General features: G+C 53.0%; 8 protein-coding genes across 8 annotated transcripts; 3 read left to right on the top strand and 5 right to left on the bottom strand.

The window, feature by feature from the left end:
- Positions 1-3,052: 3,052 nt before the first annotated feature.
- On the bottom strand, positions 3,053-4,811 carry HER10_EVM0006733 (uncharacterized protein; the record flags this gene model as incomplete). The annotated part of the gene is made up of 3 exons (XM_035476311.1): positions 3,053-3,136; positions 3,295-3,442; positions 3,505-4,811. 3 exons carry the CDS (start codon positions 4,809-4,811, stop codon positions 3,053-3,055), a joined length of 1,539 nt encoding a protein of 512 aa, XP_035337304.1.
- Positions 4,812-6,254: 1,443 nt separating this feature from the next.
- Positions 6,255-7,844, bottom strand: HER10_EVM0003595 (uncharacterized protein; the record flags this gene model as incomplete). Its single annotated transcript, XM_035473267.1, has 1 exon — positions 6,255-7,844. One exon carries the CDS (start codon positions 7,842-7,844, stop codon positions 6,255-6,257), a length of 1,590 nt encoding a protein of 529 aa, XP_035337071.1.
- A 549-nt stretch (positions 7,845-8,393) lies between these two features.
- Positions 8,394-9,767, bottom strand: HER10_EVM0005599 (uncharacterized protein; the record flags this gene model as incomplete). Its single annotated transcript, XM_035475208.1, has 3 exons — positions 9,338-9,767; positions 9,127-9,259; positions 8,394-8,940 (listed from the first exon to the last, which is right to left on the bottom strand). Exons 1-3 carry the CDS (start codon positions 9,450-9,452, stop codon positions 8,394-8,396), a joined length of 795 nt encoding a protein of 264 aa, XP_035337217.1. The 5' UTR covers positions 9,453-9,767.
- A 476-nt stretch (positions 9,768-10,243) lies between these two features.
- HER10_EVM0006587 (uncharacterized protein) lies at positions 10,244-10,722 on the top strand (the record flags this gene model as incomplete). Its single annotated transcript, XM_035476169.1, has 4 exons — positions 10,244-10,252; positions 10,361-10,432; positions 10,499-10,569; positions 10,650-10,722. The coding sequence occupies 4 exons, from the start codon at positions 10,244-10,246 to the stop codon at positions 10,720-10,722; spliced, it is 225 nt and encodes a 74-aa protein (XP_035337294.1).
- Positions 10,723-10,974: 252 nt separating this feature from the next.
- Positions 10,975-12,609, bottom strand: HER10_EVM0009528 (2OG-Fe(II)oxygenase superfamily protein). The gene is made up of 2 exons (XM_035479014.1): positions 12,223-12,609; positions 10,975-12,142 (listed from the first exon to the last, which is right to left on the bottom strand). Exons 1-2 carry the CDS (start codon positions 12,420-12,422, stop codon positions 11,155-11,157), a joined length of 1,188 nt encoding a protein of 395 aa, XP_035337545.1. The 5' UTR covers positions 12,423-12,609; the 3' UTR covers positions 10,975-11,154.
- Positions 12,610-13,471: 862 nt separating this feature from the next.
- HER10_EVM0004464 (WD domain-containing protein) lies at positions 13,472-16,458 on the bottom strand (the record flags this gene model as incomplete). The annotated part of the gene is made up of 4 exons (XM_035474108.1): positions 13,472-13,567; positions 13,709-15,234; positions 15,291-16,060; positions 16,124-16,458. 4 exons carry the CDS (start codon positions 16,456-16,458, stop codon positions 13,472-13,474), a joined length of 2,727 nt encoding a protein of 908 aa, XP_035337129.1.
- A 369-nt stretch (positions 16,459-16,827) lies between these two features.
- HER10_EVM0000508 (RNA polymerase N/8 kDa subunit) lies at positions 16,828-17,730 on the top strand. Its single transcript, XM_035470287.1, has 4 exons — positions 16,828-17,029; positions 17,089-17,147; positions 17,210-17,296; positions 17,360-17,730. The coding sequence occupies exons 1-4, from the start codon at positions 16,994-16,996 to the stop codon at positions 17,406-17,408; spliced, it is 231 nt and encodes a 76-aa protein (XP_035336814.1). The 5' UTR covers positions 16,828-16,993; the 3' UTR covers positions 17,409-17,730.
- A 4,596-nt stretch (positions 17,731-22,326) lies between these two features.
- HER10_EVM0000228 (uncharacterized protein) lies at positions 22,327-26,602 on the top strand. The gene is made up of 7 exons (XM_035470021.1): positions 22,327-23,773; positions 23,836-24,052; positions 24,107-24,205; positions 24,261-24,362; positions 24,417-24,573; positions 24,627-25,029; positions 25,087-26,602. Exons 1-7 carry the CDS (start codon positions 23,652-23,654, stop codon positions 26,132-26,134), a joined length of 2,148 nt encoding a protein of 715 aa, XP_035336785.1. The 5' UTR covers positions 22,327-23,651; the 3' UTR covers positions 26,135-26,602.
- Positions 26,603-26,765: the final 163 nt, after the last annotated feature.

Below are 26,765 nucleotides of genomic sequence, written 5' to 3'. Positions count from 1 at the left end.
AGCTGTAAGGCCCCCAAATATGGCAGGTATATCTATATCCACTGTCGGCAGTGATGCAAAAATCTCTTGACAAGAAGAGAGGTTCCCAGCTTGGATAGCTCTGAAAACCCCTTTGGCAAGAGCTGCAGAACGCATACCGGCCGGAACCACGCCGCGCTGGCTCTTATCGTGGTCTCTAAGGCAGTCAATGATGTTTTGATCATTTCGTTGGTACGCTAGTAGCAGCGGCGTCCTTCCATCACAATCGGGTGTTATTTCACTGCCCAGTTCCAGGAGTCTTTCGACGGCCGCGAGATAGCCTTTAGCAACAGCAATATGCAGGGCTAATTGGCCATCAACTGACCTCGCGTTGATGTTTGCACCTCGATCATGGAGAAGCTCAACCGCGCTGATTTTCCTGCCCACTACTGCAAAGTGAACAGCAGTGTACCCATTCTCTGACGCCGCTTCCAGACTGATAGAGTCTACCTTCTCAAGGATAGCCTGGAGACAATCGACAGATGACAGGGCTGCGCAATGCAGCGGTCTGATGCCTTCGTACGCTTTTCCATCATAAGTAAGGTCGCATTGACCTTCCCAGTCGATTTTCCAAGTGCATTTCCTGTTATCGAGAAGGTCGGACAGAAAAGACACATTACCGCGTGCAATCGCCGCGTGAGTCGCTGTCCATCCATCTCGATCCGGAGCTGAAGGATCCGCTCCTTGACGGAGGAGAGTAGCCGCTATGTCAGAATGTTTCTTAGACAAGTGGTAAACCAATGCCGATGATCGTGGCCAGATACTAATCCGCAGATCTGGAATAACACCATGCCCTAGAAGCATTTCGACTATCCCCTGCCTGAACTGCGGTACATCCTTCTCATTAGAGAGATGAATCAACCCCAAACCAGAGCTTGGGTTTGTATGGTTCAAGCATACGGGATCTGCGTGATCAAGAAGCTGTCGTACCCTGGAATTGTCGTCTTCACAGGCCGCTGGTAACGCGCAAATATGTTCCAGGGTGGACGACCCTTTGCAGCGTCGATGGACATCAATGCCTCGTGTTAACAACTGACCTACAGTCATGCCGTAGTTGAGAGTGGAAGATAATTTCAGAAGTTCGACGGCACAAAGTGACCCTTGGAAACTGTTCCAGTAGGTTGTGGCCTTCAACAAGAAACACAGCGTGTCGTCCGTGAGACGAAAGTGCTTTATGCTGCTAGGATCCACCAACCACTCATTCGAACAGGCTTCAGCGATCGGTGAAAGCGCAGAATTCGAACAATCTTTCTCGTACATGTCGAATATGCCAACACGTACCAGGCATCTGACTGCTTCATCGACATACTCGGATGTAAGGCCTTTGCCCCGCAAAATTATTGAGGCGTAGTGCTCCCACACCTTCGACGCCTCGAAAGGATTTGAGAGGGTAACTAGCGGTTGAACGAGATACTCTAGCACCTCCACAGGTGGCGAGTCGAATCTTTTGGCTGTGATGGTGTCTGCATAGCATTCCCATGGCAACTTTCCATTGCTTCGAAGTTGCCTTGCGTGTGGAACCAGCGATTCCAATTTCTTGACAAAGGTCAACTCCGCATGGGCATCCAAACAATGTAACGGGGTTTTGTGTTCATAGTCGGCCAGGTGAACTTCCAGACCCATACTTTGAAGTAGGTCTAAGATACCCTCAGAGCCTGATTCAGCAACCAACAACAGTATTGGAGTCTGGCATTCCCAGGCCATCGGCTCGTTTTCACACCTCTCGAAGATGATTTCGGCAAAGCTAAACAGTCTTTCTTTGATTGCAAGCGTCAATGGTGTATGTCCGTCTCTGTTGTGCTTGGAAAGGCTACAACCGACGCTCAACAGCAAGTCCAAGATTTTCTCAGCCCGGACGAGCCAGTCAGAATCTTCACCTGCCCAATCACCATTCCCTGATCGGACCAGTGCATGCAATAGCCCATCTTCCTGACCAGGGCTTAGAATGGTTGAAACATCCACTCGTTGATCATCAACAACTCTTTGCAAGACAGTAATGTCGAAGCTCCAGCGAACCACATCAAATGCCAACGTCTCTAGGCTACGTGCATCATTAGTAACTTTGGAACTGATGTTGTAACCTTCGAGATCAACGAGACTCGGAGTAATCCGCAGGCAATATTCCCACGCCGACTGACAAAACTCAAGATACAAGGGCGAAGTATCAATTCCATGGCTAAGCGCTTCGCAGAAGCTGCATAGTGATGGCAGAAATGTCTCGCCCCAGTAAATTTCTTTATCGTCCATAACCGTGTGCATAACTCTTTTGAAATGGTCTAAGTCGCTTTGTGTGGGAACAAGACCTTTTTCAACGAGTAGCTGGGCGACCGAAAGGTTGCGTATACTGATTCCATCACTCAGAGAAACACGTAAAAGATCCTCTGGTGTGTGGAGATCCATGTCCAGAAACAATTCCACGGTTTCGATAGTATAAGACAACTCAAGACTGTCCGTTCCTGTGTAGCGTTGAAACCACGCCGGTGTATGGGTATAGTAGAAGAAGAAGTGCTCTAGAGCCCCGCAAAGACAATTTACAGCACACTTTATTGGGGTTCCAAGCATGCATTTGGTTTCGTGATGGTCCGAAGTCTGTAGTAGAAATGAACTGATTTCTGGTAGTGCCATAGTCGCCGCGAAGTGCAGTGGTTGGAAACTGTCCTGAATGATTCCCGCTATCGAATCAACAGCCATTGTGTTAATTCCTTCCCGACCGAGCTCATCAAATGTAGAGTTCCAGATCTCCCAGACTAAAGTCGCTACCCATGACATGAATTGCGTGGATTTCTGCGGATCGAAGAGCCGCTTCGCCTGGGCTAGTATCTCAGAATGTATCCACTGTTCTCTCGCGAAGCATATCCAATTCTCCGCAGCATACTTGTAGAGAGGATATTCGTTGTTTCTGTGTTCCATGTAGGTAATTTCTTCACTTGTGGCTGTTGGTTGATGATTGAAGTTGTCGAGCTGAAGATATTCCAAGCATCGCACTGCTAGAAGTCTATCGCAGTGGGATTTGGAGATGTGAAACATCCCTAAATTAGACGACTGTAGGATATTGCTGGTCAAAAACTCCTGAACCGAAAAATGGGCGAATTCGAGGTGAGACCCGTCGTTTGACTTTCTAAGCAGACTGCTGCAATACCTGACGATTGCGTCTTCCCTGATGATGCCAGATGAGCTAAGATGATTGCTAGTTGACGGTATTGAAAGAATCTCTTTTAATTGCGCAGTGTTGAGGGTTGGCTCAGCGTAAGCGATGAAATGCAGTGTCATCTGAACGAATTCTCGTTTTGCTTCGGGAACTCTCCTCAAGATGCGCATATAAGTCTCTGGAAGATCAGGTGGGAGACTGCGCAAGGCTTCTCGACATTCCTCGTCTGATATGCAATGTCCAAGGTGATCCAGTTGACAAGCAACCCAGCGAAACCTATTCAAAAGCTCAGTAAGCAGGGTTTCCATGTTCTCTATCTCCACGGTAACAATGCTTACATTCCGCGTGCCCCGGCCACAAGGCTTTCCAGAATCTCTGCTTTGAGAGAGAGATCTTCGAATTCCAGCTTCTTATTGCGGACTCGCCGTTCTACTTCCGACGTGAGAAACTCGGTGATGTCCTCCGTGTGAGCCGCAATCTCTATATTGTGAAAATTATTTGCGGTATCTCGAAGGTGTCGTTGTATGTCGTCTTCGTCGCGACTAAGTAGCGCCATCGATAAGTCGTCCGAGTTTTCTGCCACGTCGCAAAGCGCCTCCACGATATCCTCTGCGTGGTCTCCGCATTCATCGAGACCGTCAACCACCAGATAGGTACGCTCGAAGACTTGGGACATTCTTATGATAATCCGCCTTAGGTCTTCGGGGTTGGCAGATCTAGGAAGTCCTCGGTCTGGGTGAAGTTCGGAGTAATACTCCTCAAGCATCGAATATGCTTCCTCGCTCTGTATCGCCAGTTGGTACGCCAAAGCCCCAAGAATGTTGACAGAGCTTTGCGTCACCTCGTTCTTGTAGTCGCAAAAGAAGAAGCCCACAGCAACGGTTTCTGAGCTTCTCACAAGAGCATGGCCAATGATTGAGCCTGCGAGTACCGTTTTGCCTGCGCCGGGAATGCCACTTAACCAAAGCCTGGACGTTTGGTTCTGTAGCCATTGCTGAAAAGAAGAATGGCGTTCAAGCCACAAGCCCGTCCTTGGGTGCCGTAGCTTTACACTCATCTCGTAATCTGATTGCGGGTTGTATATCAGGAAGAAGTCGAGGACTCGCTCTCGCTGGGCGGTCTCGCGAATCCGTACCGCAATCTCTTTGGTTTTCTGAACATCGGCTAATATTACAGCCGTGGTTCTATTTCTTTCTTCCTCTTTCGCGAGATAACGCAGTAATGCATCCAATGAAGTGGCTGACAAAGCAAGGTTCATGTTTTCCTTGTGTCGAGAGAGGTCTGCAAGCATTTTCTTGGTCTCTGAAGAAAAGAATGGCCATGTGAGTCGTTTAAGTTTTCCTCCTGGTTTGTCTTCATACTTCTTCGTCTTGTTGACAATCTCACATAGGATTGTCGCGCAGCCGTCAATGTGGTGCATCCGGAAGCCCTGTATGGGAGAGTCGCCCTCCGCCTCCAGGGAGGTTGCCAATCGCGACAACATGTTGACAGTTCCCCCAACCGAATTGACTTCTTTGCATAAGTCGCTGATCTCTTGTTCGGCATTCTTGGCTGACTTGATATACTTGGACAAGCGCAGAAAGACAATATCCGCAAGTGAGAGAAGCCCCGCAATGCTTGCGGCGATGCTTAAGGGGTCGGCCATGGTAGAATACGTTGATGATTGGAAACAATTGTCTGAAAACTGCTTATGATCCTCAGGCCGACGTTGAGCGCGTTGTCGAGGACGAGTACACGGGAATTTGGCTTTCGACGGACGATGGGAATACTGAAAAGATCCTGTTCGGTTGCGTTATTTTTCTCCAGACACCCATGGAAAGATATTGGGGGAAGGGGTTCTCAGACTTACAAGCACCACGGAAAGCGCGACCGCCCTCGTATCACTCAACATCTTGGGGCTTCAGGTCCGCCATCATGCAAGCAGGCTGTGTGTTGGTTGCTGTAGGCTGTCATGCGGCGTTAATAATCGCTGACTGATTTTTCGACTTCCCTAGAGTAGAACACAGCGATGAAGTGTTGCTCTAAAGTGGCTGCATCTTCTTGCTGCAGGCTGCGTCTTCGTTGCGGCAGGCTCTGCAACGCAAGGCGGTTTTGGAAGACAACCCATCCAATGAGGCACCCAGCGCTGGTTGATCATAATCCCGCCGCAACCGTAGCACATGCAGTGATGACAGGTTTCGGCGAATCTGCTCCTCGCTGGGGGACACTGGCCACGTATCCGCAGCCCATCATATGAGTGAGGCAGACTTGTCGTGGGAAGCGTTACAAAAGTGCATATCTGACTGGAAAATCTGGTTGGCTGATAAAGTAAGGCATTCTGAGTGTAAGATCCGTGATGTTTGCAGAAGTTCCTTGTGGCCTCACGTAGCGTCTGATATCGAGGTCTAGCCTGCTATGAGACGCAAGGAAATGGCAGCGCAACGTATGGCGTCTTATTGATTGGCCTTAAGGATGATAAGATACCTGGCCGCTGCTTGCTCCCTAAATGTTCACGATGTCGATGTACAGCCAGAACGGATTCTCGAGGAGAGTGCTTGGTTGTATGAAGAACATGGCTCCGTTATTGTCAGGATCCAACGTGGCAGCAGGGTACCCGAAGCTCAGTTGACGTCTCACCGACCACTGGTCTGAAGATACCATAAAACTCATAATCGGATCTAATAATGGTCATCGAGCGATTAGTACACACAGGCTTGGACTCTTCTATTGAAAGCACCTACTTTTCCCTGGAATGAATTGAACACCAGAGAGTGCCATTTCATCAGTCAGAGTAGAAAGGAGGTGTCTCTCTGCGGCCTTTCGTTAGAGACGTCATGGCGGAGTCTTACTGCAGTTATGGCTCCTTTCCCGGGGTTGGTGATTTTGTTTTCTGCAAAAGCGTGGCCGACGGAATCAAGGCTACCGTGAATTGGAGGCGGCACCTGGATATTACATGTAGATTCGTTGTCTCATACGCCATTTTGACAATCTAAACCATAACACTGACGGGTCTCTTTTCCAAACCATTTGCTTTACCAAACTCGCTTCCCATATGCACCCAGGAATCGACCCAAACGCCATGCACACCGCTTCCACACCAAGAAAATGCTCAAACCATGTCATAGCTCTCAGGAAACAGAATCGCGTTCGCCATCCCAACCAGCGCCTTCTCCGTCGGACTCCTGCCCTCCTTATCCTCCCAAGGCAGCAGCCCCATGGCCCTAAGCCCGTCCTCCCCACCCGCGTCGCTGACTTCCTGCGTGCCGGGCCGGCCCGTGTGCGTCGTCTCCCCCTTGCCGCCTCCAAAATCCGGGCTCGGCTGGCCGAGGAGGAACGCCTTCCGCTGGCGGGCGAGGTACAGCGCGTTGGTCTGCGTCAGGGGACAGGCCGGGATGTACATGATGGTCGCGGGCACGGACGACGTCGGCACCCTGTCGACGCCGTATACCATATCCGGGTGCCACACGACGTAGTCGCCCGGCCGCACGGGCGGGATGCGCACGAGGGACTTGTCGAGCTGGAGATGGGGGTGGAGCGCCGAGTTGAGCTCTTGTGTGTAGGAAGGGACGGCGCCCTGGATGATGCTCGTTTGGGCAAAGTCCAGGGCCCAGTTCTCGCGCGCGAGGAAGTTGGGGGACGTTGGCGAGGGGTTGCGCGGTGAGAAGAAGGGGCGTAGGAGGAAGTAGGCGGTGGCGAGCTGGAGCATGGGGCAAAGCAGGAGTGTGCCGTCGGCCGGGTTGATGTCGGACATGGAAAGCCAGCCTTGGAACATGCGGAACATACTACATGAGCCCGCGCCGTTGTAGAGATCTGAGGTGACTCTGAGCCGCGTACTGCTATCCCAGGGGTCGTAGTCTTCCCATTTACCGTCCCATATGCGCTGGTACGTCCCGGCGTTCCCGTAACCATCACTCTCCCACCGCTCGACACTGCCGCCGTCTACATGAGCATTCAGATGCCAGGCTTCGTCGCCTGGAGTTCGGATCCGAAGACGATCAGCGTATGCCACCGGTAGGTCGGCCACCACGGGTGCGCTGGGGTCCCGAGAGCGCCAAAGTCGCATTAGAAATCGCTGAGCGGCCAAGACGTTGGGATGGGCTCGGCCCTTGATCTGTGACGGGGACCAGTAGATGCCGAACAGGTGCGGGTCGCGCGTTGGCCAGCCCTTGGTGTGCGGGTTCTCCGACAGGTATGTCTCCGTCTCTTCGCGCCAAGCATGAGCCTCGGAGGCCGGTACGACGTTACGGATGATGGCACCACCTCGGCGCCGGAGCTTGGCGGTGAAGTCGGAGACGCGGGCATGATTTTGAAGCTCCGAGAAGTCGATGGTCGGGATAATGTCTGATTTCCTGACGCCAATGACGGCGATCTCGGCTCGAAGAGCTACTAATAAGCGTTCCCATGATTGCACTATGGCGTGCTCCTTGCCCGCGACCAGGCTTCGTTTAATCTGAGCAAATCTTGGTGGCAGCGGGATGGGTCCGCCATTCTCGGTGAAGATTTCGTCGGCACGCATAAAGCCTCGTGGGTGATTGTCCAGAGCTATGGGAAAAGACTGTGACCAAAGCAGACTGGGGGTATCAAAAGGTGAGAGGAACTGAGAAAGCAGGTCGTCTGAGATGGATGAGAAATCCAGGTCCGGCAGTGGCGACGTGTCATCGCCTTGCCCATATTCATTTTGGAACATGTCGTCCTCCATGTTGCAGCGTGAATAGCTGCAACGTACCGGGTGGTACTTGCAGAAGCTCCGTGTTGTATTTGTTCGTGAAATGGACGAGTTGGAGCATGTTCCTAGAGCGATGGCATCGGGCCCCGCCGCCGACAAGGTTCCGGGGTCAGGATCACGCGGGGCCGGGAAAAGGTCGGGTCGCCGCGGCTCAACGGTGGGGGATACTCCTAGTCGCTGGCAACGCTACAGCCGGGCCGCTGTGCCGCCACAAACCTCAATGAACCTCGTTCCTGGATGCAAGACCAATGGGAGAGTTGACTGACAAGTGAAAAGTAGCCGCATGGTAAGGGTTCTAGTTCCCATTTTCCAGACCAGTCTCCGACTCTCCATTCAGCCCAGTCCGGGATACATGATGCAACGTTTACCACACCTTCAGGCTGTGGACGCATGCATCGAGTGCCAACCTCAAGCAGATCCATCGACGTGGATTGGACCATATCATGCGGGTTGTCGTTCCCAGCTGCCGTGTTTCGGACGGGTCCGATATTCACCATCCGAACGCTGACCACATTAAGCTTATTACACAGCCTTCCCGCGTTTCGATCTTCTGACTGGCATCTTGTCCTCGACTACATCTTCGGGGCTCTTCTTTCTTTTTTCCGGTGCTGTCGCTTTTGTCTGCGGAGCGGCCGTCTTTGTAGCCTTTGAGAGGCTGCGTTTGAGCGCCAGCTTGGGATCAACTCCTTCCTGGTGGAAAATGACGTAGGCTACTTTCTCCACGTCAAGGGCAGACACGTTGAGTCTTTTGGTGAGCTTTTCTACTTGTATGTTGAGAGACTCGTACTCCTTCATGTTGTACTTGAGTGATGTTTTTTGGTTATTGTTGCACATCCAGTAGTATCCCTCGTCGGAGAAGAACATGACTTTCTCAGAAAAGTGTACCGCGAGAAGAAGCGAAGCTGTCGCGGGACCGATGCCCTTCAACTTGGTCAGGATACCCAAAGCCGCTGAAAGGTCCGATGTACTTTGATAGCTCGCAATGGCGTCCTCGATAGTCTTCGCAACAGTCGAAGACTCGTTGGATGACACCAATTTCATGAGCGTTGGACGGAATGTCCCATGACGGCTACAGCAAATAAATCAGATCACTCGATTCTTCCAACCATTATAGCAATTGGGGCGCACATGACTCAACACATGCACACACTTATACGAAAATATAGAAAACAGGGACCTGCAGGGACAGCCCCGTCTGAAGCTCCGCATAGACATGTTGTCGGGGAACGCGTGATCAAGAAAGGCTTGCACTTACAGCTTCCATTCCACTAGGAGTTTGACGTCGTCATGGTCCATCACACGCTTCGGCTCATACTCAGAAAACTGTGTCGGGGCCTCAACAAATCGGAAGTGGTCCAATTCTTTCAGGGTCTTTTGGCCAGGCTTGGCTGTATAGAGAAAGTCAGGAATCTGCTGGCAAGCTCAATGATTCTGCGGGGAAGAGCCGCGATCCAGGGCCGACATACCGCCTTTGGTGGATGAAATGAACTCGATGAGAGGTTCGTATTCCGAGAGCAAATGTTTGAACTCCTTAGCAGATAGCTTGTCCGGTGACATAACTTTGGGAGTCCAGGTCGCCATAATGCGCGACGTTCCTTAACCACGTCTGTGATCGCGAGAAACTGGGTTCTCGGAGCAAGAAGAGGTTTGAAGAATTACAACGAGGGTGTGAGTAGGATTCAACTGAAGCTCCCCAGAACAAAGCTTGACGCGCTCTTAAAAGCAGCAAGGGAGTGGATCAGATCGCGAGGACAGTACACTGAGTGATGTGGTATCAAAGTACTCCGTATCAAAAGATAATTAGGTAATGCCTGGGCTCAATCCCACTCGTCTTAGGCTCGTCGTTGATGTAGGTCGGGTCAGAAAGCCACAGAGGAGCTGAGTGGAAGCTGTAACTCTATTGGGAAAAACGGGTCCGTTGAAACGAAACGAACGACAAATAGAATTCGGATAATGCCAGTTATTCGGGCATGTGAAAGGATGGAGGACCAGACTGGATGAAACGGCTTCTGTAGCGACATTCCCGGAACGCTACAAACAATTTCCGGCCCGGGCTCTTTCCTCAGCAAAAAGGACCCACTCATAGTGTGCCGTCGGTGAAGACCCCAGGTGGAGAGTGCGACTGGTACGCTACTGGCCCGGAAGGACCGTGCCCAAAGACAGCCTGGAATGTCGATCCATGCAGAAGCGCTACGGGGTCGTCCGAGGGGCAGGAGAGAAAAAAAAAAAAGGCCAGTCGGTCTGCGCCCGCCTGAGCCTCTTTTCCTTCCTCACTTCCCGAATTCTCACGAACTCTTCACGACCGTTATCGACTTCCGACACTCGACTTCGCTCTACCGACAGTACCTCTACATCCCACAAATATCATCAAAATGGGTAACGTATGTACACCCAACGAACCCTTCCCCCTCACCCCACCGCTGATCAGGGTCCGGTGGAAACCATGAAAATGAGGGGCAGATTTGATGCTGACATTCTGGGGGAATCAGGGCGCAAAGGCTCAGCAGAAGCGTGATCGCAACGCCAAGGACGCGAAGCCCAAGGGCTCTCAGCTCAAGGTGGTACGTATTATTCCTCCGCATTCAATATTCTTCCTAGGTCCCGGCGACTGACACTTTTGCGACCAGAACGCCGCCGCCAAGGACATCCAGTGCCAGATCTGCAAGTCCACCTTCCTCAAGACCACCAAGGCTCCCGCGTAAGTCGCAACCTCCTCAGTCTTTCTACATGATTCTAGCGTTTGGCGATTCACGTACTGATGTCGTCTTCTTGCAATAGTCTCACCGAGCACGCCGAGAACAAGCACAGCAAGGGCCTCGCCGACTGCTTCCCCGCCTTCGTTACCGCATAATTTTGAAAGAGAGAAGAGACATCGAGAGTGAGAGGAGTCATGAACAGAACGGAGTTGTGAGGATTTTTCAGGGACGAGCATGGCGGCACGGCGTGATGTTGAAGAAATGATGGGCGGAGTCGGTCAAGATCTGGCCCGGGGCATGCAGCGAAAAGGCGTAATTTGAAATCTTGCCCTCTTTATTTTCGGGAAACCAAGAAAAAAACACGATTAAACGAGTACAAACACACGCTTCCACAACTTCGGGCACCCATCGTGGCCGAGCTTATTTGCTCTCATGACCTGTGTGAAATTGCTGACTTCATGGTGCGAGCTGGATTCTCGGCGGGTACAACCGACGAGTTCATCCAGATATGGGTCTATAGAGTTACTACTACCGCGAGAGGAGAGAGGACCCTCATGAGGCTTACATATCGCTCTCACTACGAGTTCTCAATGCGCTGGAACAGGAACCGACGAAACCTCCGGAACACCCTTCACATCCTTCTTCCCGCCAGCAGCAGCAGTAGCAGCTCTAGCCTGCTCCTCGCGAATAGCAGCCAGAATATCCGGATACCACCTCTCCCCCACGTCCGGATGACTCTTGATCCGATTCCTCAACGTCGCCTCCCCAAGCGTCTTGGCCACCCCGCCCTTCCGGAACGTAAACTCGACATCATCAAGCCTCGTCCCGCCGTTCCTCTCAAGCACAAGACGCCTCTGCTCCCGGATATCCTCCGGCACCCGCCCGACCCCGACGGTCTCGAGGTCCTCAAAATCAGCGTCCCCTCTCACCCCCTGGAAGAATGGGATCGAGAACCGCGCGCCCTCGCCGGCGGGCGGGCTGAGCACGCGGTGCGTCGTCGACACGCAGACACCCCGCGTCAGCGCCTCTAACCCCTGCCCGATGGCCACAACCAACGTGCCCTCGACGGGCGGCGCGTCGATCCATTCGCCGCGGACGTTTTGCACCTGCAGCCCGCGGTGGTGGCTCGCTTGCAAGAGGTAGCTGCTCAGCATACTATCCTTGTGCGGACCAACGCCTTGCCCCTGGATCTTGGGGTCCGTGATGCCGAGTTCCTGGAGGTCTGGGTACTTTACGATCTTGAGCTTGTGCTGCTGGTTGGCGTCAAAGTACTTGTTGAAGGCGTCGGCGGGCAGCTTAATGGCCTCGGCGATGAGAGAGGTGAAGGCGATGGAGATTTGGCCCATGCGGTTCATGTACTCTGTGAACGTGGCGCGGAAGCCCGGGAGAGCGGATTCAGAGGGCCACTGGTTTGGGGCGAGGAGGTTGTAGTAGAGCGGGTCGTTTGGTCCCGGCAGCGGGTGTTCTGTCGAGAGGTCGATTTGTTCGCGGTGGTCTATCTTGCCTGCTGTGATTTCTGCTGAGAGTTGGGAGTAGCCGAGGAAGGACTTGGCGTTCTTCATCTCGATTTTTAGTCTAATCAAGAATGTCAGCACACTTACAAACCGGTCTTCAATCTAGAGCATCATTGCTTGAATCAAAGGAGTTCGCTGTACTTTTCCTCGGTGGGTATTTCAAAGAAGCCCTTGCCTTCTTTAATCACCCTTTTGAACAGTTCGTCGGGAATACCGACGTTTTTGAGGTACAGGAACCCAACTTCCATGAGTGCATGGCGCAAATCGATGAGAAACTGTGGTTTCGTCTCGGGATCCTGCGCCAAGGCGAGGTCGAGGATCGGAATGGATGTGAAAGACATGGCTGTGTGTCTCACTACTGCTGTCTCATACTCTACAGGAATTCAAAAACGGTCGAGAGATCAAAAGACAAAAGACAGGACTAAGCTGCACTAGAAAGAAGTTAGGGAAGGCAACTGAAATAGGTAGATCGTCTATTGAATGGAAATCTGTGTAGAAGATATCAGTGGTATGATCCGGATAACATGAGTGCGAAGTCGCAGCATTTGGCGCGCCGCTGTTCAGGTAAGCCGTCGTTTGAGCAATTGGGCAACGGGATGGCGTAATGCGGGCGGCGGGGCACCTCGCCGATCGGCTTGCCCCGCAGTTCGGCACGGCGGGGTCACCGAATAACCGGCGCATATTCACATTCCATCTGACCGCTGCCCAACCCTCACAGGCGCCAATTAACGCGAAAACGCGAAAGCGATACAACATCTTCCTTGACTGGCAGTCATAGAGTCACCACCCTGAAAATCACCTTAAATAACTCAATCTTCTTCATATTTATATTCATTCGCCATACTAAGACCAAGCGACCCCCGATATCTACCAATCCAAAATCACCTAAACACCAAAAAAGAGTTCACCACCGGTGTGGCTACATCTCTTGGTGCTCAAGCTGGGATTCGAACTCGGGTACTCGCTAAGCCTGTCGTCGAGTAAGGCTGGTTGGCGTTAGAAATTTTGATTGTTGACCATAAACCACTCCACCACCCAGCCAGTTTGACCTGACCCGTCGACCTAGACGGGCGCCTGCTGGCTGGTGACAGGAATGGGATTGAGGGGACCTATATGCCCTTCTCGTGGCATGTGTGGAAGGTGCCAGGCGGTCCGGTCGTACGTATCTGCCTACCCGACAGTCCATCAAGGTGTACAGACACAACGCATCCATGATGAGCAGCACGTCAATACTGCGCGAAGAGCCCTGGACTAAAGGGAGTTGCCTAGTACGCGGGCCAAGTCAACCAAACATTTCCACAGGAAAACCCTTGAAGATCCAAATGCTTTTACTACATTCTTCTATTATCGGGTATAATGCACATATTTTGACAACTTTTGTTTAGCCGTTTCATGATCCCAGAGGCTTCGTCGCCAGTAACCCCGTAACCTTGTAGAACATGTCCTCAACCGAGGGCATGGCGAAAGCCGGCGCCGCATCAAACAGCTCGGCAAGTTTCTGCCTGTTGATGACAGCCGGTTGGGCGTCGTCATCATCCAAATCCATCTCTTCCCCGTTCGCAGCCTCCGCCTCCTGCTCATTGTCGCTGGCCATCTCTTCATCCTCGATGGCGTCGTCGAGAATCACGTCTGCGGCAACCGGCTCACCGTCCAGCTGCATATCCTCCAATGGCCTTGAGAGGGCGACGGCTGCGGGATCCGAGGCCTCGGCGACTGACCAGAGTTGCGCCGCGTCATCGACTGCGACGAAGCCTGATGAGCTTCCAGTGGAGACAAGACTGGTGATACGGTGGGGGATGCGCCTCACGCACAGCAGCGCAGGTTCTTCCGGCTTGAAGACTGCGAGCTGCGAAGCTTGGCCGCCAGGTACGACGACGGCAAACGTCCGTGATTTGCGGTCAACAGCCAAGTGGCTGAACTCCTTGACTGCCGTGGCGTTGCGGCCACTCGGCAGCTGGAGGCCGTACTGCAGCTCGTCGGCGACCACATCAAACACTCTCAGGTCGTCCGAGAGGGTGATGATGTATGGGGAGAGAACTTGAAGGCGGCGAATGTGGCCCTTCCACATGTTTTCCAGTGTCGACCTAATCTCACCAGTCTTGGTATCGATCACATAGATGCCGCCATCGTTTGAGTGGCCAAAGGCAACAAAAAGTGTCGAGCCGTCCTCGGAGAAGCATAGGCTGCCGCTGCGCTCTCCCGTCGTCTCTCCAGTGGTGGTAAGCGCGTCAGCTCCCACGTTGCCTCCGAGACCCACGGCAACAGTGCATGACCACGAGTGCAAGACCTCGCCGGCGTTGTCCTTGGATGCGATACCATCCTGCTGCCTTGTTTTTGACTGCCATATCCGTGCCGTACCATCGTCTCCGAGGGTGGCGAATCTGTTCGTCGTGTGATCTGCCGCAAGCGCCAGGACCGTCTCTGGCCGACTTGTGACGTGCGGGCTGTTGATTCTGGAAGACAGGGCAAAGTGCTCTTCGCCAGCAGTCGCAGACCAGAACTTAAGGTAGATCTCGCGCCTCTCTCTTACAAACTGCTCGCGCGCTTCTGGTGCCACCTTCTCCAAATCACGCTTAGGAGGTTGCCAGTCATCAACGGTCGCCAACCACCTGCCGTCTTGCGAGAATGCAACATGGGTTATGCGAGGCTCTGAGATGGGGTTACCCTTTGACGTGATATTAACATCTGTCGGCTGGGTTCTTGCCAGAGCTTGCTTTGAGACACTCCGGAACGACTCCATATCGAATGATTGCAACAAGGGTGCTGACTGGATCTCGCCAGCCAACATAGACTGCTGACCAGTTCCTGTGCAGACATACAGTCTTGATGGCTCGGCAGGATTCAGTGCCGCAGGAACTGGATGCCGCACCTCGTCGGAAACAGACCAGACACGCTTGACGAGCAAGTCCTTTGGCGTCGAGGTAAACCGGGCGGCGGACTGAATACCAGATATGTACGTCGATGGCTTCATCTCAGCCGTGGACAAGACGATGGCGGAGTTGTCATCCAAGTGAATTGCGTAAGATGCTCCGGTGGGAGACACAACGATGTTCTCGATACTTCCCGACAAGTGAGGGAGGAAATCCTTCTTGCCGGTATCCATCTGCCAGAGCACGAGAACATTTTCCGAACCACCGGAAATCATGTATTGACCTATGGCGCATGTTAGTGTTTGCAGATGGTAGTCATTGGCGACTGAAAGTCCTCACCATCCTTTGACCACTTCACGCTGTGGACAGCCCTCCTGTGCCAGTGGAACTTGCGGCTCGTGAGAGCCTCTCTCTTAGATTTTGGCCCGTTGAGGTTCTGCAGTTTTCTGAGGATGTCGTCGTAGAAGTAGATGGCACCTCGGGCACCACCCGCAATCAGGTCGAGGACGAGGGAGTTGTCCTTGCTGTGTGTAACCCGGATGTCGAGGGCGCAGATAATATCAGTCGTATCGAACGTGAAGAACTCCCACTCGGATTCCGGCGTCAGTGTTCCAACGACGAGACCGTCCTTGGTAGCTCCGACAATGGTCTTGCCATTGGGGCTAGAGCGCAGTAGGTGGATCGCCTGATCGACCTGCTTCGTAGCGAAAAGGACCTCGGCGGTGGGCTGCTTGAAATCGGGGCCGGAGTATGCGACAACCTCGCCCTTGGCGTGCTTCTTCCCCTCCGAGACGTACAGGACCTCCGTTGTCTTCTTCTGTCCCTCGGTTGATGCCACAGATAGGTCCAGCGCCGTTTGCGACTGGGTCCGGAACTCGTCGTAGACACCGGTTCCCTTCTTCCAGTTCACCCGCCAGACCCTGCCGTCAGAGCAGGCCACCCAGAGGAAGTCGGGCTTGAGCTGCGACTGGCGCGTAGCTACGATCGTGGGGGCAGACGACTTCTCCGCGTATGTGTTTTGGACCACCGGGAGGGCAATTCTTCGGATTAATAGTGACTCGGCCACTGAGTAGATTTGCAAGGATGTGTTGTAAGTGACGATCAGGTACCTAGTTCCCCTCATGTTAGACACCAGAAGTCGACCAAGAAACGTCTGCTGAGTTGGCACCTACTTCTCGTTCTCGGCAAAGATGGGATCAATGTCAGCCATTCGGCCGCCCATTGGCAGAGAGACCTGCCATCCCGCCTCCTGAGCATCCGTGTCGCCGAGCTTGACCAGCTCGGTCTCGATTTGGTCGTCGGTAAGGTTCTTCTGGAGCTGCGAAAGCACATTCAAGGCGCCGTCGCGGAGGTCGTCGGCGTCGGTGTTTCCGTTCTTTTGGCCATTTGCTTTGCCCGCCGTCTTGGTCTTTTGCCGAAGGCGCTTCGCCTGTCCGTCCCTCTCGTTCTGCTCTCTCTTACGCTTCTTCTGGTCCTCCCGACTTCTCGGGGTCGAAGGGCCAGCCATTGTGTAGGTATAAATTTGCGCGAAAGCCGATGACGATTTTCAAGTACGGGCAATTGAGAGTCGCAAAGATCTCGAGGCGAGGAGACAAGGAAGGGAAGCGGCGGCCTGGAGACTTTTCTTCGTTCGGGCAGTCTCTGGCTTTCAATCCTGCTCTGTTTCGCACACACGACCCTTCTTTCGTTCCTACTAAGAAAAAAAAAAAGTTCAAGAGTTCCCAAAGAAATTTTGGTCCCGCCCAGTCGCCCGGCCATGCAATTGGTGGAGCTCCCCCACAATCAACACCGATAAGATAAGCGGCGGAGGAAATCACGGACCGACAAATTTTCTGTTCGCTCGTCTGGTCGCGCGCCTTCCACTGCGACAGGAAAGCCCCGGAAGTTTTCTTTGACGACGGCGACGACGATTTCGGAAGGCAACAGTCCCAGGACCCTCAAACCACGCAACACCTCGAGAAGCGACGCACCGGAACCGCTACGGTCTCTCAGTGAACCAACGTCAAACTGCCACAGCTCCATTTCCGACTTTCTCAGGCACAATGATTATCCCCGTTCGCTGCTTCTCTTGCGGCAAGGTTCGTCGGCACAGATGATCGCATGCGATGGACGCCTGGTATCTAACAATTATTGTCAGGTCACCGGAGACCTGTGGGAGCGCTACCTCAAGCTCATCGACGACGGCATTACGGATGGGTGAGTCACCACGATCGCGATGCTGAATAGCGACACGCGATAGTTAACATTCACGTCAACAGCGACGCGATGGACCAGCTTGGCCTGAAGCGCTACTGCTGCCGCCGCATGGTCATGACCCACGTCGACCTTATTGAGAAGCTTCTCAAGTACGTATATCATAGAGCAGCATGCGCCGAATCGTTTTTTCGGAAGCTTACAGATCCCTACAGGTACACCCCCGACGGTCGCAACGAGAAGAAGATGTCCTTGAACCCGTAAAGTGCCGGGAATGGATTTCACGAATTGGAGTTTTTGGAAAACATTGGCATTGCAAGGCGTTAGGGATTCTCGTGGAAGGCAGAGTACGCTGCGCAAATAGGGGGAAAGCTGTGCTCGAGCCGTGACGGAGCGTCAGCGAACATGTGCTTCAGTACAGATGGAAAGCTCCCGTCTCCGACTCCTACAGGCAGCGAGAACCAGCCACCTCAAAGCAAGCTCAGCAAGCGGTGGCAAGAGGCATGTCGATTGGCATCGAGACAACTACAGGCCCAGATGCAACCCCGCCACATGGAAATGGACAGTGGCTGCAATTGTACGCAGGAATGCTATCTCAGAGGGTCTCGGTTCTCCAAGATGACTCTACTAGTCTTCACGTCGCTCGTCATGTGATTAGACAGCATGTTGGGTCCTAGTCAATGGGCTCAGCACCTGGTCGGTAGTACAAATTTGTTTGCTGGTCAACCATCTGGTTTCCCACAGTGACAGCTCTTCGAGAGATCGCTCCAACAAAGAACGCAGCTATATCAGGCGACCTATGAAACAGGCATTCACATGTGTGTAGCAGTGTCACATCCCAACAATGTTTTGATGCTCTAGCAAAATGACTGGTTCTCTCCGAGTCTGAAAGCAGCGCATCTCTTTGATCTAGCGGTCAAGGCAGAGGTAGCAGCCAGTAGGCAAAAGTAGCTTTCATGTCAGTCCGCCTGGCCGCTAATCGCTGACCACATGCGCCTTGCTGCAACGGCATCTAGGTGGGTGGTGAGACGGTGCTATATGGACGAAGAACATCACTTCTAGCACAGCATGTACCAGCCCAAGAGCCTCCAGCATCTTTCCGGTCAGTGACGTTGTACAGCAGGCTGACCTTGGGGGCCAGAATTATACGCGAGGCGGAGTTCACCGCTTGAACCTTCGCGATTGTTCTGGGCTCTGCAGAGAAACAGGCAGTCCGGGTACGCGATCCGGGAGAGCCCAAGCCAATCTGCCGATTTCTGCCTGGTGCTTGTTTTGATTGTTGAATCCTGGTAGATGGTGACCCATTCTTCCTCGTTTTTTCCTCTTCGCGTGATACTCCAAGCACCAACGGAGACATGGGTTTAGCAAGGCAACGGGTGCAAAGTGCTGTGCTGGCCATGTAGTAGTGGCTAACATGAAGACCCGAGGGTCTGGGAATGGCGCAGTGGTGGTTTTTGCCGCGAGATGCACCAACCAGATTTCCTGAATGGGACCATATCCGCCGAAGCTTTCATTTCGCGGATGGTGGTGATTTGTCACAGGACACAGGGTAGCTCCAACAAGCCTTGGTTTGCTGCACAGCGTTCAGAGTCTGGAGATACGTCCGCCTGGCCGAACTAGACTGACGCATACGCGGAACCGGAAGACTGCTCACAGATAAGCAAAACTTAGCAACAAAGACCCACAGCTCCATGGCATCGAGTTGCATTCGCATGAGTACACAATTACTTCGGGATCCCGAGCTCGAGGGACTGGCGCAACCGCGAAAGGATTCGACTTTAGCGCGCAACTGCTACTGCGACTGGCTCTCCTGTGTCCAAAATTGCAGCATAACTCCAGCTTCCTACATGTCGTACAGAGAAAGGCCATACCGGATGGGGAGTCCAGAGCCGTAGGGAGCCCGCAGAGCTGCTTGTTGGCGCCTACGCGCGTTGGACTGCATGCGTGATGCGGTCGTGGCGTCAGGGATACCACGAAGCAAGCAGAGACCCCGGCTAGTCGCAGGCCAGCGTTCGGGAGGGGAGGGCTCACGGAGACTGGAGAGGGAAAAGATCTCGTACCATCCTTGGCTAGTAGTTGGTTTCCCTTTCGTTCTTGATACCTGGAAAATGAGTGTGCCGTAGGCGTCGGCGATATTGACATCGTATCTGATCCTTCGAAGCGTGGAGGTGTGGTGGGTGAATAGTCCGGCCCCTCCGTCGACGATCAGCAAACTGGTGCCCGGCCACGGATTCCTGGGTCCTGGAGGCTGGAGCTGCACACCCCACCGGGTCGCTGGGGTCGAGGTGGTTTGCTTTTACCAAAATTCTTGCTAGCGCTGTGATCAGTCGAAGGCACCTACATGATAGCCAGGGCTATCACTGTACTAAAACAATGGCTGGGATGCAATTCTTCAAGAAAATGACGGCCTCAACGGACATTGAAAAGTTAGTGTCGAGGACCAGCAATATTACGCCTTCCAGGTTCTGGGCAGTTTGCGAAGCGTACCAAGCGTACCAAGCGTACATACAACGTCGATGAATTTGCGAAGCGAGCTGTTGTCAGGTGATGAGTCTGTCTGCGAGACATCGACGGGTCGCCGGGGACCCTGACAGGGGCGGGGTTTCCTTGAGCAACACAATTGTTGGGATGCTTGGCCGGATCTTGTTACCCGTTTCTATGAAGCGATTGCCCAGGATAACTGACTTGGGTTTGAATTTCTGAAATGTGTGTAGCCTACTTGTACTCTGTACGCCAATCTCAAGGAAAAGTTCTCCAATATAAGTCCGAATATGATTTGTTGTAAGCGTACCTTTGTTCTAAGTATGCTACTTCAAACAGGAATAACCATCGAGTTGCAAGAACTGAGTCACAAGTTTGAATGTCAGGCATATCCTGCTCTGTTTTCCACAAGGAAACTTACCAAATACTCAATGCAACCATAGGATAGGCTGCTGCCCAGCTGTCTAGGCAGTTGACAGAGTCTGGCTAGCAAGATTTTCGAAGAAAGACTCGAACCAACAGCCAACGCATAACCAACGGTGAAGGAGGGATATGTACCCGCCAGTAGGATTTGAAGCCGCAACGGGCCCGGGCTTCCATCCAATCCCTACCACAGACGGTTTAAACAAACGGTAGGCTTGGGTGTGGCCTGTCACACCTGGTAGCGTGTGAATCAAGGTCGATCAGGGCCCACTCTGTGTCGAACGGTGCACCTCACCGCAGCATGGTGCCGCTACAAATTTCTCTTTCTTCCCCCCTTCAATATCCGTAAGGTACTGAGGAAACGCCGTTCCAGATTATCGGAATCCGTGTTGCCATGAATAGAAAAGAGAAGCGGGGATTTGAGTACGGAGTACGAATTACGTCTGATGCATGGCAGACACGTTGGGCTCGCGAGGAACTTGTTCTTGCACCCTCCTACAACGATTAGCCGTCTGTTGATAGTACACACGATAGTGAAGTGAAGACTGGTGGTATATGAATAAGAGTACATCACCAACCACCTCTCTCTCGGGGTCTTACCTGATGAATGGGTCAACCTTGGCCCGATGTCTACTGACCTGATCAGGCCGATTGTCGCGGAGCAAACAGCCCCGGTTACATGGCACTAGTCGTTTCTGACCATATGGCAGAGGTGCGGCTTTGTTTATTTGGCTGCCGAGCGACTCTCAAAACACTTTCCAAATTCTCGTCAAAAACCGAAGGTCCAGGTCGAGGCCGTGTTCGATTTCGTTGCTGGAGCCGGCAAATGAGTTTGTGGTCCACCGCAGCCTGCGCTGTTGAAAGTCGAAGTAAAGAGGTGTTAGGCGTCTGCCCCAAGTCCCAACGGAGCTCCCCCGCCTCGCGCGCACACACACATTCCCACCAGGGCGGCAAACAGGGACCGAGACTGGTAACGAAGATGTCCACGACAACGGACGGGCAGAGCCGTTCACAATGGTGCACGCGCATATCACGGCCCCCAAATGCACAGTACATAAGCAACTCCAGGTAGCGTGACTGTGTTTCCCGCGTCTTCAATGACACGGCATCGTCAGATTGGCCCGCGAATCTCTCTGATGGGGGGATAAGAGGGCGTTGGAGGAGGTTGCGAGAGATATCCGCCCATCCATCTCCGATATGCGAGCAGGCACACTGCACGCAATCAGAAGAGGGACAAAAGTCCCAATTCAGACATGCAGGCCGCGGTTGATACCGTTGGGCCCAGCATACCGGCTCGGTCTACACAACTTGTCGCTGCCGGCCTCAGTGTCGGTCAATCACAGAGGAAAGTGTCTTCTCTGTCTAGGACTCCAAATGGTTCTGATACGATGGGTAGACATTGGGATTGACGGGGAAGAATTCTCGTCAAAGTTGTCCCACGTCAGAGCCGAATTGAGGTATAAGAAAGCAAATCTTCGGTGAGGTACCTTGGCAGACAAAACCTCAATGCCACCACATTCACTTCCATTTCGTCAGGTAAATTGGCAGTCTCGTACTCCGTACCCATGATCAAATACGTTCCTTCCGTATATTCCTTCATACCTACCTTACCTACTATACACCTGACGTTTAGTTCCGCAAACAGCCATTGCCTAAGGTGCCTCCAGACCTGAAAGGGACGGCGGGGCGGTTGAGATACACGCTGAGGAAGGTTCTCTCTTCCCTGCTATTGCCTTTGGAGCAGTGGTGGCCCTGGATCTTTCCTTCCATCTTGGCCGGGCGCCCCTTGCCTTTTCATCACCCCTCCAAGTGTAAGGCAAGCCCCTCCATCCTAAGTGGGGCCGTCAAGTGCAGGGGTCGGTTGTGGTTCACGGGCACGACTGGACGGAAGCGAGACCCACCTTTTGCTAAGCGCCGACGCCTGTCTGCTTCATGCAGCCCACAGCTCGACGTCGCTCTTCCCATCCACCGACACCACCTTGTGCCCAACTCTGACTGGTTGAACCCGTCAGGAGGTGCGCTGCTATGCCCATGGGAGAAGACGCGCAGCTGCATCTCTGACTGGTTCATCCATCGCCTTCTACATGCTGCCCGGTGCCTGCCTTAACTAGGCTCAAGTTCGTGGAGAATGGTGCACCCTGGGATTCTTGGGAACGAAGAAGGCGCAAAAGATGGTGGTGGTACCGCGGTGGTTGTCTCCGACTGAGGTGCGGCCAACCCAGATCGCGGATTGGATCCCACCCCGTGGACCTCTCTTCTTTCTGGGCACCTCGGCCCTCTCTACTCTAACGATTTGACTTCTTAGCCTTCTTCCCTTCGTCCTGTCGGATCACTCTCCTTTGCTCAACTGCCAGCGAACGAACGCTACGACGATCCATTTCCGGTCTCCCCCTTCTATTTTATTCCCATGTGAGGTGCCTGTCCATAGGGCGGATCGGAACTAGGTCAACCATTCAGACAACACACAAATTTCTGACATTTCTGACTTGACTCTCCTCCACAACTCAAATCCAGCTTGTCTTGCTCCTTGGGAAGCACCGAGAACACCCATTCTTGTTACTGCTGGTTATCTTGCCCTGCAAATCATAACAATTTCTCGCCGTTCCGTTGGAGGGCTGGCTTCTTTCTTTACCCGTACCACCGAACCGCCCGCCTCCGTGCCACCTGCCGGGTGTCTGTACAGTGGATGTTGGACATCCACATCAACCGCGCCGTCTCAAATCAGCTGTCGACTGCTCATCTTCTGTCTGTCTACCTGATTTTCCCATTCTGTCAACTTTCGCTTCTCTTGCCCGGCTGCCCGAGACCGCATAGACGACGAAGCCGTCGGTGGAGCCGTGCTAGTCACCCGTTTGGTCGAATCTTAGCCGCAGCTCTCTCTCAACCGCCCTTCCCAAGAGACGGGCATACTGCAGCACACCTACCTAAGCTTAGGTCGCAGAAACAGACGTACAGCTCTCAGCCTGATCTGGCTCTCTGAAATTCCCCCATTTTCTCCCAGCAGGGCCGTAGTCGCGCTGCCCCCAGGTCGAGCCAACTTGCCTTCCCCATATATTGACCCTTCAATCGTCAGGATCGCTATTTGGGTACCCCTGCTGCCACAGGAGACCCGCCGCGACGCAGCGAAACCAAACCTGGCCCTGTCGATATTTCGCGTGAGCGAGGCACAGACACGGTCAGCTAGGGTCGGCCTGGAGCCACCCCGGTCTCCGTACCGTTACTCTTCCCAGCACTGAGGTAGCAGTAGGCACAGCTCCTCTTAAACTGCCCTCCCCACCCTCTCGCTCTCGAGCTTCTTCACTCTCGAGCCTGCTGTTGCTAGTCTGGAAGCTTGATGATCCCCGGGCCGTCGTCTACGAGACCTTCCAGCACAGCTTTATTCCTTCGCCTCGACGGCCTCTAGGATCACGACCAACACCATCTATCCAGTGCGGCCCAGGAGTAGACCCAACCGACCAGAAAGCAAACTGCGTGGGGCTCCCGAGGCATTCTCGACTTTGAAAGCCGCCGAATACCAGTCTGCTGGACAGCCCGACCGACTTCCATCACTACCTGCGTCAGTGCCGGAAGGTTATCGCATACAAACGAGTCGAGAGACTGACGATGGCACTCGAAGCCCCCCTCCGGTCGTCTATCGGAAGTCAAATATCTGCTTATTCCCATCACAACGACATGTCTGTCTCATCTCCCGACAACGGTTCTTTTCAATCCCCTTTCGCCAGCATGTAAGCAATTATGGTCGTACGGTGTCGTTGTAGTTCCCAAGCTTATATATATATGGGTTTAGGTCTTCGAACGCCTCAGATCACTCCGGCCGCAATTCTCTGCGCCCCAATTCCATTCAGAGAGTTCCGTCGACGAATTTGAACTTGATGAGCCCGAGTGATATTGTTGGACCTTCACCAGTCACTTCGACTGGTACCGAAACAACGGAAATCGAGGACGAAGAGGCGGAGGAGGTCCAGGCCCGGCCTAATGTTACCAATCCGGCACCACATCCTCAGGTTAGTCTTCTGGATGCCATTCCAAAGCCAGGCAGCGTGACTGACCCATTCTAGCTCATGATGCTCTCAACCAACATTCCCGATCATTTGCGGCAGAGCAGCAGTGAAGAAGCCGTATCAGTCATACATGCGCCGGAAAGCTTTCATAGCTGGGTAAGTAAATCATGGAAACTCTCTCCCATACAGGCATAGACTGACCTTGAGACAGGCCTCTACGGAGCCGACAGTAAAGCCGGATCAAAGCAGCACGAGATCGTCACCCAAGACCGATACAATGAGTCTTCCATCCGTCACCGATCATGCAATTAAGGTATGGCTGCCCAAAAGCTTCACCTGAAGCCATTCAAGTACTGAGCTAGAACAGTCGAGATCTCCTGGACTACCTACGCCACCTCCTCTCTCCACAGATATCCGGCCCGTTCGGTACAGTCTAGACAGCGCCACACCACGCGCGCAAGACCTCCACGACATGCTAAATGAGTCGTCCCGGCTAAGGTCTAGCAGCACAAGCAGCCTTGAAAGTTTGTAGATTGCCTACACTCATCCTACGACTGAATGATCTAACGCGAAGCAGAAATCGACGAGGCTAGAGAAGTAGAGACTGACACCGAAAATTACGACGAAGAGCCCTTCGCCACCCCTGCCTTGCCTCAAGAGGATTCGGAAATCAGGGCTCTACGAACCGCTCTTCAAGAGTGCTGGACATTGTGTAACACGTTAGCGAACTTGAGCTCGATTCATCGAACACGGATGTTCAACAGCTCAGGTACTCCCGATGCTCACGAAAAAGCTTGGATGGCATGCTGGAGGCTTTGCCAGCGCCTGTATGACAACCGCGACGAAGACCACTATGATCACCATGTCCGAGAGAATCTCGATCATTGCCGAGACTTTTGCCAGTCCCTTTTCGACGTCCGACAGAGGAAGGATGAAGTTGCTGATTCTGTTTTGAGAGTCAGTTTTGAACTGAATAACCAGTGAGTTCATTCCAGAGATCCATAAGGGTCGGGAAAATTAGCTAACCATGATCCCAGTCTCTATAGCGCTCAGGATATCCAGAACCTCCCAGAGCCCTTCCGGGAGCGTACTCTAGATTTCTATATTACTCTTTGCCATCGATTGATGAAACAGCGAAGCGAACTGGCCGATGAGACGGACTCTTTGCTGAAGGCGTGTTGGTCACTTGCCGAGATGCTATTCAGTCTGAGACAGAATAAGCGTGACGGAAGAGCTCCTGACGAGGAGCTCCTATGTTCTGCAGTACAGGCATGCTGGGAGCTTTGCGACCTCTTCCGAGACGGGTGGACCCAAGTGCGGCCAGACCGAAACACCCCACGACCGAGCCAGACGAGCTTCTTCGGCCATCAGCAGCAGTATGATCAACCTGCTCGAGGTGAGAGCAGAGCGTCGAACCGATCGTCATACTCAAAGAGGGAAAGTCACAAAAGCCTGGCCGAGGAGCGGCCACGGAAGCCGCCACCAGTTCCTGAAACTCCCGTGACCGAATTTGAAGACACGCCGATCTCTCCAGAGAGCTCCTCGCCCCGAGTGCCAAATATCCTCGTTCTAGGCACAACATCTGACAGCGGACGTGGGGGACGGTGGTCAAGCAGCGCTTCGCAGTTGTCGAGCTACTCGCAGAGCAGCAACAAAACATCCAGCACGGCAACAACGACTACGGCAGGCGAGGACAGCAACAGCAACCGCATCAAAGCCCTCGTCATCAAGGCTGCCATGAACGTTGGCTTTACTCGAGACCCGGCTCTTGACAGTAAAGCCGAGAAGTCAGCTCTCCAAGCCTTTGTCAAGCATATGCCCACGGGCTCCTTCGGGTCCTTACCTGCGCACTCGACACTTTTACAGCACTACAAGAACCTTGTTCAGGCCGACACGGCATTCAGGGGATCTTCGCTGTTTCCGCCCCATGGCAAACGTATCTCGGCGCACGACCTGGCCAAGAGCGTTCACTACATGACCCAAAGATCTAGCCAGTATATATTCTTGCGCGACCTGTACAGGCTCGTGTTTGGCTTCCCACCAGAGGAGGGCGAGTCGAGGAAATCAACAACCATAGTGGTCTGAACGCCTATTTTCCCTCAAACCTTGTCTCAATTCTCTTTTTTCTTCTTCTTTTCTGCATTGTTCTTCAGGGTTTCCTCACGAAAACCACTATTACAGCCTACTACACCACCCTCATAAGGCAGAGCAGAGCGGGTAGGTCTATTGCGAAGAAAGTTCTGCTTGGAGAGGCCAGAGTTTCAAACAAACGCACACATACACACAAACAACATGCAAAACAACACACAACATACCTGGGGGAGAGCGCCCGTCTGTTCGTTTCTACTGCACTAGATACCCATCGTGGACGGATTTTGGCGCTGGGAGCTTGGACAATGGGAGGCTAGAAAATCGTGCGTCTTTTTCAATGTCGTTATGAGAACAAGGGAGGCTGGGAGCGTCGTTCGTTACATTACATGTCACAATGGATATTGTGGCCAATCTGGGAGGAAATCATCTTATAGCTTATGTCGCAATGACCACCAACTACCTATCTATCTATTTGCAAGCTACCGTGCCTGCGTACTGAAGGTCCAAATATGGTGAGTTCATTGTCGAAGAGGAGTTTGTCGAAAAGGAGGAATCTGCTGAAAAGGGGAAGAAAGGGGGTATCGTATTGGGAAGTAGGCAAGCTGTTATGTGATGCTTCGTTGTG

The sequence above is a fragment of the Colletotrichum scovillei genome (genome assembly GCF_011075155.1).
Source record: "Colletotrichum scovillei strain TJNH1 chromosome Unknown Contig00002, whole genome shotgun sequence".
Classification (NCBI taxonomy): Eukaryota; Fungi; Ascomycota; class Sordariomycetes; order Glomerellales; family Glomerellaceae; genus Colletotrichum; species Colletotrichum scovillei.
This window is presented reverse-complemented; position numbering and strand designations above follow the sequence as displayed.

Bases quoted from the DNA above. Each gene is read 5' to 3' on its own strand.
- HER10_EVM0009528 (XM_035479014.1), bottom strand. From the start codon at position 12,422: ATGTCTTTCACATCCATTCCGATCCTCGACCTCGCCTTGGCGCAGGAT. The intron at 12,143-12,222 runs GTACAGCGAACT...ATTCTTGATTAG, and splicing joins GAAATACCCACCGAGGAAAA to ACTAAAAATCGAGATGAAGA.
- HER10_EVM0000508 (XM_035470287.1), top strand. From the start codon at position 16,994: ATGATTATCCCCGTTCGCTGCTTCTCTTGCGGCAAG. The intron at 17,148-17,209 runs GTGAGTCACCAC...TCACGTCAACAG, and splicing joins GACGACGGCATTACGGATGG to CGACGCGATGGACCAGCTTG. The intron at 17,297-17,359 runs GTACGTATATCA...AGATCCCTACAG, and splicing joins CTTATTGAGAAGCTTCTCAA to GTACACCCCCGACGGTCGCA.
- HER10_EVM0000228 (XM_035470021.1), top strand. From the start codon at position 23,652: ATGGCACTCGAAGCCCCCCTCCGGTCGTCTATCGGAAGTCAAATATCT. The intron at 24,206-24,260 runs GTAAGTAAATCA...ACCTTGAGACAG, and splicing joins CGGAAAGCTTTCATAGCTGG to GCCTCTACGGAGCCGACAGT. The intron at 24,363-24,416 runs GTATGGCTGCCC...GAGCTAGAACAG, and splicing joins TCACCGATCATGCAATTAAG to TCGAGATCTCCTGGACTACC.